The sequence below is a fragment of the Coregonus lavaretus genome, assembly GCF_964263955.1.
Source record: "Coregonus lavaretus genome assembly, contig: HAP1_SCAFFOLD_2441, whole genome shotgun sequence".
Lineage (NCBI taxonomy): Eukaryota > Metazoa > Chordata > Actinopteri > Salmoniformes > Salmonidae > Coregonus > Coregonus lavaretus.
In genome coordinates this window covers 13,760-24,554 of record NW_028164385.1, presented here as the reverse complement: position 1 = coordinate 24,554, position 10,795 = coordinate 13,760, and the positions used below count along the sequence as shown (strand labels likewise).

The following is a 10,795-nucleotide window of genomic DNA, read 5'->3' as shown; positions in this document are numbered from 1 at the left end:
GGAAGCATACACTTGAGACAACAACACTGTAAGAAATAAATAAGCAGCAGGAAACATAGGAAATGTTGTTGCTAAATAAGGCAGTGTAATTTTCACTGCAGCTATCTCAATCCTCTCAATTCTTGTAGGCGTGATATTTTGTCAGTCATTTCTGTCCCTTTCCTGTCTCATAGATAGCCAGATTCTCACTGAACAGCAATGGCACAGACAGGAGGTGAAAATTACTGGGATCTATTCATACAGATGTAGGATCTTAATTTGATGCTGAGAATGTTCTTACAAAGCACGAAATGCAAACTTGTAGTGTATTTTTGTTTCAAATGAGCTTCTAAAGTTAGTAATTTCCACTTTGAAATTTCAGTCATGATTTGCCCAAACGAAAAATGTATCAACCCATACACAAATGTCCATTCATTATAATCCACATAATAATTCACTTTTTCTGTTGCTGCAGGATTATTTTCCTGCTGTAGCAAACTGGCTCAAATTAAGATTCTACATCTGTAACTTGTGGTGAAGCTAGAGAAGAGAACAGTAGGCCTACAAAAGTTTGATTTGATAATGTTGCTAAGAATTAAGGTTACTGTTGATGAAATAAAAATCATATATTTTCTATTCCATTCTGAAGAAATGCGACATTTTCTATCAATTCGTGTCAATAGAAATTCAGAACCACGGACATCGATTGTTCCGCCTGCGACGATGCCTTCTGCGTTAGATTACTGCTGCCTTTCTGGCTCCCACATGCACCGAAAACATGGCGGCGCCCACGGTCGCAGCGCAAGTCGTAGCGCAAGTCGTTCCAGCTAAAAAACCAACCGGTAAATATGAATCTCTGTTATATTAATGCTATCAAACGACAAATAACCAAGTTCGTGGTGTATGGGACAAGTCTAATAAATTGACACCATGAATAAAGAATTATGACGCAGATACAGCTAGCGACCAGCTAATGCTAATAACAAGGAAAGCTGAATCAAATGGGTTGAAAGAGGGAATAGCTAGCTAGCTAACTTACTTGATACTTATCTACATGAAAGAAATATATGAAAATGATAGGACATGTTTTTTAAAATGTTAAGGTCCAGGATCTAACTTTTATCATCTGCTCAGAAAACTTTTCGGCCCGCCAGTTGGGGAACCCTGCTTTACAGTAGGTTGCTCTTAGTTATGCTGTAATATACTACAACAACATTGTATTAAAGTGTTGTTATAGTGACTGGTTTATAATTGTATATGGAGTTGTGGTTTTTGTAATTAGACCTATACAAGATGAATAGGGTCTGTGGAATTTCAAAGCAATTACTAAAACAATATGTAACAACTCATATAAAAGAGCAACTTAATGTAAGGTATTACCAATAATCATATCAGACTATGCCCCTACACCGTATTTTATCTGAAGCCTCCTGTCTTGTCTGTATTTGTCAAATATATCCCACAGTAAAATTATTTGATTTTTCCCCAAGTACGAGCACCACGGCGGGTGGCCAATCAAATTCCTGATGAAATCCTGCAAGACCCAGAGTTACAGGAGGCTATCCTCGCTTTGCCATCAAATTACAACTTTGAGATCCACAAGACAGTCTGGCGGGTGAGACAGGCCACGTCTAAGAGAGGTAAGCTCAGAATAGGCCTATTCATTACATTTCTACTATCTATAAGGCTTGGATGATACACTCTATTAGGCTTGGATAATATATTTCTTACACTATTGCCTTACTGGAAAAGACTAAGGTGTGTCTATCAGTTCCTGGCAAATGTATGGCTAAGGATAACCGTAAACCTGGAGAACCTCAGCTAGGTAGAGTTGCTATATAGAAAGTTAAATTGCTATCTGAATACTCGGATATGCTTTATCATGCAGTTTTATGTCTATTTATGATCAGACACCATTAATGAACGAGATATCCAATTTGAAAAAAAATGTAGGTTATAGTATTTTCATGAAAGGTTTCCCGAAGGTTATTGTTCTGGTAATTTCTGTGTGTGGTTTTTACCAGGGAGGCCTAGCTCTTAACATAGGAGTACCATGTTCAAATACTGTCTGTCAACGTTATTGTCAGCAGTTGCCTCACAGCAAGAGGACGTCAAACTAAACTATGAACCTCAGGACATTCACTAGAGCAGCGTTTCCCAAACTCGGTCCTGGCCCCCCCCCCCCCCCCAGGTGCACTTTTAGGTTTTTGCCTGAGCACTACACAGCTGATTCAAATAACCAACTGATCATCAAGCTTTGATTATTTGAATCAGCTGTGTAGTACTAGGGAAAAAACCAAAACGTGCACACAGGTGGGGCCCCAGGACCGAGTTTGGGAAACCCTGTGCTAGACTAGAGTATTATTGTCCATGATCAAACACAGCCACTGTAAAACTGTGAGTCATGTCTCAAACTGAGGGGTTATTGGGTTGTGATGGTGAGGGGTTATTGGGTTGTGATGGTGATGTGAGGGGTTACTGGGTTGTGATGGTGACGTGAGGGGTTATTTGTTTGTGATGTGAGGGGTTACTGGGTCGTGATGGTAATGGGGGGGGTTATTTGGTTGTGCTGGTGATGAAAGGGGTTATTGGGTTGTGATGGTGATGAGGGGTGAGGGGATATTAGGTTGTGATGGTGTTGAGAGGGGTTATTGGGTTGTGATGGTGATGAGAGGGATGAGAGGTTATTGGGTTGTGGCCCAACAGGAAATGATGCGGCTTGTCGCTCTTCAGGAGCAGGGCGTGTCCCTTGTTGTCCCCCTGGTCGGGGCCGTAGTAGCTGAAGAGTCTCTCTCCAGAAGAGTGTCCTCAGAGCCCCCTGGCTGCACAGCCTCCTCCTCCACCACTGTGGCTTGTGAGTCACTCCCTGTCACTCTGATACAATATCTTATAGCAGACCCAAGTCCCTGCATTCCCACTGCACAGTGCATTCACACATACAGTTGACAGTGATGGCACTGATACTCTCGTCTAACAATTAAACCTAGAGAGCTAGAATGGAGGGAAAGAGGGAACAATGAAGAAAATAGCAGCAGGTAGCTTAGTGGTTAAGAGCGTTGTGCCAATAACCGAAAGGTCGCTGGTTCTAATCCCCGAGCCGACTAGGTGAAAAATCTGTCTGTGCCCTTGAGCAAGGCACTTAACCATAATTGCTCCTGTAAGTCGCTCTGGATAAGAGCGTCTGCTAAATGACTAAAAATGTCAATATCAGTATGGTGTGAAACATGCTAACTTAATTAAAGACACGTAGGAGTAATCCACCCAATGTTGCCAAAAATCTAAACTCCCGTATCCACCCGGGTGTTACTGAAAGAGCCATGCCAAAACGCTGATCTCCTGTTGATGTAAATGACAGCCAACAACAAGCGTTTCATACTGTAAACTAAGTAACAGGTGGTGGTGTGCAGGGAGAATGGGGTGGTCTTTGACTGGTCCCCATAGTTGGGATGAGATGAGCTTTGGTGTGACTCAGTCTGCCTGTCTCTCCAACTACGTCCCAAATGGCACCCTATTCCCTATACAGTGCACTACTTTTGACCAGAGCCCTTTAGGTACTATTGAGGATAGGGTGGCATTTAGGATATAACCCATGTCTCTGTTGTGTGATGGTTTCATTAGAGAGCTTCCTCTCTCTCTAGGCTCGCAGAACCAAAAATCACCTTATCATCTCTTTTGCACTCTACCCCTCTCTCTCCCCTCCATCTCCTTCTGAGTCCATCTGTTTCTGTTTCTGTTTTTGTGGTCCTCTGTAGCTCAACTGGTAGAGCATGGCGCTTGTAACGCCAAGGTAGTGGGTTCGATCCCCGGGACCACCCATACACAAAAAATGTATGCACACATGACTGTAAGTCGCTTTGGATAAAAGCGTCTGCTAAATGGCATATTATATTATTATTATATTATTATTTCTAACTGGGCTTTGAACCCCTTCCACTCAGCCTCTCTTGCTCATTCTCAGTTGAATTGGCCTCTTTGTTTTGGTCTTTTCACTTCCAGTTGGAATGGAATGAAATGAAGCAAGCAAACACCATTGTTTTTACTGCCCAGCCTTGATTGTTGAGTGTAAACAGAAGCAACAGCTAAGTGAGCATACATTTGGTTCTGGAGAGTTACCATAGCTCCTTAGAAACGTCAGATATTTCAGATTTGACTGTGATAATTTCAGACAATTTTCATGGTATCTCAAGAACCTGCGCTATTCTTTCTGAAAATGAACAGAATGTACAGATAGATTATTTTTAAGGCTCAAAATGGAATCATCAGAATGCTTCTATTCTTCTTTGCACCAAATGTAGAACATTTTGAAGTGGTGCAGGAGCAATTTCATGTTGGGCGGCAGGTAGCCTATTGGTTAGAGCGTTGGGCCACTAACCGAAAGGCTGCTATTTGGAATCCCCAAGCAGACAAGTTGAAAAATCTGTTGATGTACCCTTGAGCAAGGCACTTAACCCTAATTGCTCCAGGTTCGCCGTTGATAATGACTGACCCTGGCCGTGACCCCACTCTCTGAAGTTGTCTCGGGGAGTTGGGATATGCAAAAAACACATTTCCAATGAAATAGGACAAATATAAGCAGCATCCAAATTATTATTACATCCATTATTGTTAAATAATAAAGCAATAGTTTATCTGATCACATTCTTTATCATACCTCAAGTTGTCTCTGTTGTCCTTGTTTTTCCTTTGCTGAATTTTTTCTCACGACAGTTGTTCAGCCTTGCACACTGAATTGTACCTGTGAAAGTGGAAGGCAGGAAACAGGCAGGGCAAAGTGAACGGAGAGGCAAAAACAACCTTGTGTGTCTGGAGGAATCATGAAAATGTTTCCCTCAGGGCTGCCAAACTAACACAGAATAGTTTGTCTCTCAGAAGAGACACAACAGCATCGCAAATAATCAAAAAGGTTAGCAGTAGCACTCGCAGATGCGCATGATTTCCCTCTGGTCTTCTCGTTTAACGCCTCTGAATTCTTTCGATGTTACATCTACAGAAGTTTACAGATGTTTTTTCGAGAATGTTTTAGAAGGAAAGTGAAGTCTTGTTTTCTGCAGCAGCACAAATCTGAGTGCTGACTGTGTGGCCCACAATATAGTGTAACCCTAACGACTACGTGGAATAAGTACAGACTGAACTGAACAGTCCACACTGTTATAGAATGCTAAAACTATTCTAGACAAAAGTCAAATCTGAAACAGTACAAATCTCAGTGCTGGGGCCCGGCTAGACAGGATTGGGGACTTGGAAGAGAACTAGACAGGATTGGGGACTTGGAAGAGAACTAGACAGGATTGGGGACTTGGAAGAGAACTAGACAGGATTGGGGACTTGGAAGAGAACTAGACAGGATTGGGGACTTGGAAGAGAACTAGGTTTTTTAGTTCCTCAGCTGACCTTTTTCTCCATTCACACACTAAAACTCCTTGCTACACCAACTCTCTGTGGACACCTCCCAGACAGAAACACCCCTTTCTGCCAGCCAGTGCAGCCGCAAGTGCAGAACGCCTCTCGAGCTAAAAGTACAGAGCCATTTTATTTCCTCCTGCACGTGCAAGATGTTCCTCCTTAAGAAACATGACAGCAGACCGTGCACTGGCTGTCAGGCCGACACTCAAACCAATCACAGACTATCATAATTTCTGCGCATGTTGGTACGTATGTCCGTGAGAGGGTGAATGACAAACACACAAGCATTCTTGGCATTTTATTTGTGTTAATGCTCCTGTGACATTCATGACATTTCAGCTCACATGTGTACACACACACAAATTATTCTAAACCCTTGTGCAGAGCCTGTGCAGAGGCTTTAGCACTGAGAGCAGATGGAGAGAGAGCTCTTGGCTTCTGTCAGCTAGGGCTGTGGTGAGGCTTAGAAACCTTTCTCGGTTAATAAACTTGCCCTTTCCCAGGTAATGACCTGTCTCTGTCTGACTACATGGTGCACAATGATCCCTTAACCTTTCATTAGAACGATACACACTCCTCTCCTCCTTCCCTCTCTCCTCCATCCATCACACTTCAGAGACATCCTTTCTTTTTGTCAGCCTCCTTTTTATTTTTCCTAAGCCATTTTTTATTGTTCAGTCCTGTTTATCTTTGCTGTAGGAAACCACTGCAGTATGTGAACATAGGCCTAATTAAATATTTATCAACACTGCTCTCTGTGTCCATTCACTGTAGCTACATTGATTGGTTTAGCAAGGTGATGTGTGACAGGGTCTGTCTGACAGTGAAACATTATCAACACTCTCTTCCTGCTGTATCTAAGGTTGATTTAAACACACCCTCCAGTCAGTCCCGCCAGACACTCCATGAGTCCCAGTGTCTGCTAGAGCCAGCCCACTGATCTTAGCACGCACTGTAAATGGAGAGTGTGTTACAGTACCTTTGATGCAGGAAAACATTTTAAAGTGTTCCTTCAATTACTGAAAATGACATCAAATCAAAAGGGATTTGTGAAACAGAGGACAGTGGACGAACGACTTGTACACAAATATGAAATATCACACTGTGATATAATCCCATTTGCGTAAAGAAAGGCTAAATATTCATTCATGCTGAGCACTTTACATAAGTATGCATAGCACAATATGTAACCACGCCAACATAAGGACATCAGTCTGTTACCAAGACAACAGCTCTGGATAACCAATTTGCGCAAGGATGAGGCAAGGGCTTGATGTGAGGAGAAAACCCCTCTTTGTTATTTAAAATGGATCTGTTCCAATGTGAAATTAATATGACATCAATTGAAAACTTAAAGGATTGTGATGTGTTGTACATTTGCCAACATTGCAGAACCTGCAACACCTGTATGCACTTTGCCAGGGATGGATGAACTAGCCTACTAGCCTAGTTTTGAGTGAATCTATGTTGTACATAACCCCTGTTTTGTAAGTTTTGCCTACTACTGTTGACTGTGGCTACAGTATTTGTAATATATGACAGAAAATAATCATGTTTTGTTAGAAATGTAGGTCACTTAGGCCTCCCGAGTGGTGCAGCGGTCTAAGACACTGCATCGCAGTGTTGCGGCGTCACTACAGCCTGGTGTTCGATCCCAGGCTGTGTCATTACCGGCCGTGACCGGGAGTCCCATAGGGCGGTGCACAATTGGCCCAGCGTCGTCCGGGTTATGGGAGGGTTTGGCCGGGGGGTTTTACTTGGCTCATAACGCTCTAGCGACTCCTTGTGGTGGGCCGGGCGCCTGCAGGCTGACTTCGGTTGGTAGTTGAACGGTGTTTCCTCCGACACATTGGTGCGGCTGGCTTCCAGGTTAAGCGAGCGGGTGTTAAGAAGCGCTGTTTGGCGGGTCATGTTTCGGAGGACGCATGACTCGACCATCTCCTCTCCTGAGCACGTTGGGGAGTTGCAGCGATGAGACAAGAACGTAATCACGAAATTGAAAAATAATTAACAATTATATGTTGGTCACTGTATAGCGCTGTCTGTGTTTGAAATATGGGTTTAATTGTGGTCCGCCACAGAAGTTGTTTGTCTGACCAGTTTTCTGTACGTTTTCCCATGGAGTTATGCCATTTCTGTCGCAGATATTACCCCACCCCTCCTCCTCTTCCTCTGACTTTAAGAGTAGCTGTTTCTCCATGTCCTATAGCCTAGATCTCTATATCAGCAATATTTGTGTTATGTCTGATACGTCATCATGTTTATTTGATGTTTACAACCTAAATCTTGCACATTCTCAACAATAAAAGGAAATTGGGTAAGAAACTGCTATAGGCTACATTTTGAGAGAGCATGCCTTTTTTAATAGTATTTATTTCTCTGTAAAGTTGTTGCCATCATTTAAAGAGGTGTGATATTGTGCGTCTCAACCCTGGCAATGAGTCAACCTCCTGATGAAATAATTTTCCATTGATTTGTCTTAACTGGTGTCACACTCGGATAAGGTCCTACCGGAAACACACGCTGCTCTCAGCCCTTCACATCAGCAGCAGGACCAATCGTTCCTTTGTGTGATTGCTTGATTCCCATTTCACAGCGATTTGATCAATTTCTTCATGCTATCTTAATGCCGCATGAGAAGAAGCACAAAGTTTCCTGATCCTTAGTTGTCTGCATGGTGAGAGGGATATTTGTGTGTGTGACTGTGACTCATAAAGCTGTTGGCTGTCATGGAGAGAGACAGGTGGAGAAAAGGTGACTAATGGATTGGTAGGGGAAAAGGGAAGTGTGAAGACAGAGCAGAGCTGATACACTTCCATTTCCTGTAGTGCATCACTCAGTAAGATAAGACAACAGTAATGCAATGGTTGAGAGAAAATTACCTTGAAATGTCAGCTTCCTTCTGTCTCAGTGAAGCACTCTGAAGTAATAACATAAGCAACAATATACAGTGGGGAGAACAAGTATTTGATACACTGCCGATCCTACTTACAAAGCATGTAGAGGTCTGTAATTTTTATCATAGGTACACTTCAACTGTGAGAGACGGAATCTCAAAAATCCAGAAAATCACATTGTATGATTTTTAAGTAATTAATTTGCATTTTATTGCATGACATAAGTATTTGATCACCTACCAACCAGTAAGAATTCCAGCTCTCACAGATCTGTTAGTTTTTCTTTAAGAAGCCCTCCTGTTCTCCACTCATTACCTGTATTAACTGCACCTGTTTGAACTCGTTACCTGTATAAAAGACACATGTCCACACACTCAATCAAACAGACTCCAACCTCTCCACAATGGCCAAGACCAGAGAGCTGTGTAAGGACATCAGGGATAAAATTGTAGACCTGCACAAGGCTGGGATGGGCTACAGGACAATAGGCAAGCAGCTTGGTGAGGAGGCAACAACTGTTGGCGCAATTATTAGAAAATGGAAGAAGTTCAAGATGACGGTCAATCACCCTCGGTCTGGGGCTCCATGCAAGATCTCACCTCGTGGGTCATCAATGATCATGAGGAAGGTGAGGGATCAGCCCAGAACTACACGGCAGGACCTGTTCAATGACCTGAAGAGAGCTGGGACCACAGTCTCAAAGAAAACCATTAGTAACACACTACGCCGTCATGGATTCAAATCCTGCAGCGCACGCAAGGTCCCTCTGCTCAAGCCAGCGCAAGTCCAGGCCCGTCTGAAGTTTGCCAATGACCATCTGGATGATACAGAGGAGGAATGGGAGAAGGTCATGTGGTCTGATGAGACAAAAATAGAGATTTTTGGTCTAAACTCCACTCGCCGTGTTTGGAGGAAGAAGAAGGATGAGTACAACCCCAAGAACACCATCCCAACCGTGAAGCATGGAGGTGGAAACATCATTCTTTGGGGATGCTTTTCTGCAAAGGGGACAGGACGACTGCACCGTATTGAGGGGAGGATGGATGGGGCCATGTATCGCGAGATCTTGGCCAACAACAACCTTCCCTCAGTAAGAGCATTGAAGATGGGTCGTGGCTGGGTCTTCCAGCATGACAACGACCCGAAACACACAGCCAGGGCAACTAAGGAGTGGCTCTGTAAGAAGCATCTCAAGGTCCTGGAGTGGCCTAGCCAGTCTCCAGACCTGAACCCAATAGAAAATCTTTGGAGGGAGCTGAAAGTCCGTATTGCCCAGCGACAGCCCCGAAACCTGAAGGATCTGGAGAAGGTCTGTATGGAGGAGTGGGCCAAAATCCCTGCTGCAGTGTGTGCAAACCTGGTCAAGACCTACAGGAAACGTATGATCTCTGTAATTGCAAACAAAGGTTTCTGTACCAAATATTAAGTTCTGCTTTTCTGATGTATCAAATACTTATGTCATGCAATAAAATGCAAATTAATTACTTAAAAATCATACAATGTGATTTTCTGGATTTTTGTTTTAGATTCCGTCTTTCACAGTTGAAGTGTACCTATGATAAAAATGACAGACCTCTACATGCTTTGTAAGTAGGAAAACCTGCAAAATCGGCAGTGTATCAAATACTTGTTCTCCCCACTGTACATGTATATGCTGTCTAGGATGTATTAAATAATGTGGTGGTCACTCAAAGTGCAGCTGTGTGTGTAGCCTGGCTAGGTTGTTCTCTTAACCTTACCTCTGACTGTCTGGCTGTTTCTGTTCACAGTGGCCTTGCAGCTACCGGAGGGCCTGCAGATGTTTGCCTGTGTCATCGCTGACATCATTGAGAGGTAGGTACAGCATACACTCACTAACGTTTTTAATAGGTGGCAAGTGTAACTCATGCTCATTTAAAAATAAAACAGATGATTTTATCTATTTGTTATTACCTAAAAACATCGATGTTGTGTTAAAGTTTTGGTGGTTTTAGAATGTGCTTGAGTAAGTAAGCAGTCGCCGTCCTTGCTTAAGTTGAAGTTGAGCGTTGAAGTGTGAAGTTGAGCCGGCATGGCCACTCTCTAGTCATTAAGCCAGACAGTCTTATTATAATTCCCTGCCTGCCACAGCCAGCTCATATCTGGTCCTCAGCAGAAAAGTAGACACGATTGCGTCCGCGGATCGAGCGGCTATCAACGCTTCACTCGATCACGGTTGGAGGAGGGCACAGCCATTATTCTTGTTAATTACATCTTGTTACAGGCTGCGTAGGCCCCAATTGCACACAAACACTCCATCACACAGACACACTCGCACAAACTGATGCAGGAGCCCAAACCTTCCTACAGTTTGGAGTGCCTCTGCATCAGTGTTTTGAATATTTTGTCTTGTATACACTGAGCTTTGACCTACGCCATGCCAAAACAAGTTTTTGCAACATTGATAAATTGGTTGAAACAAAAGCAGTAATCCCAAAGAAAAACACTTCAGTGTAGACCTAAAACATGTTCTGTGTGTTTTAAGGGCTTTCTTGACT

At 43.1% G+C, this 10,795-nt stretch overlaps 1 protein-coding gene across 1 annotated transcript; it reads left to right on the top strand.

Annotated features, from left to right (window-relative positions):
* Positions 1 to 745: 745 nt before the first annotated feature.
* Positions 746 to 10,112, top strand: LOC311117084 (2-(3-amino-3-carboxypropyl)histidine synthase subunit 1-like; the record flags this gene model as incomplete). Its single annotated transcript, XM_084192071.1, has 3 exons — positions 746 to 821; positions 1,470 to 1,619; positions 10,049 to 10,112. Coding segments are annotated over exons 1-3 (278 nt in total), but the record flags the coding sequence as incomplete, so codon positions are not given.
* Positions 10,113 to 10,795: the final 683 nt, after the last annotated feature.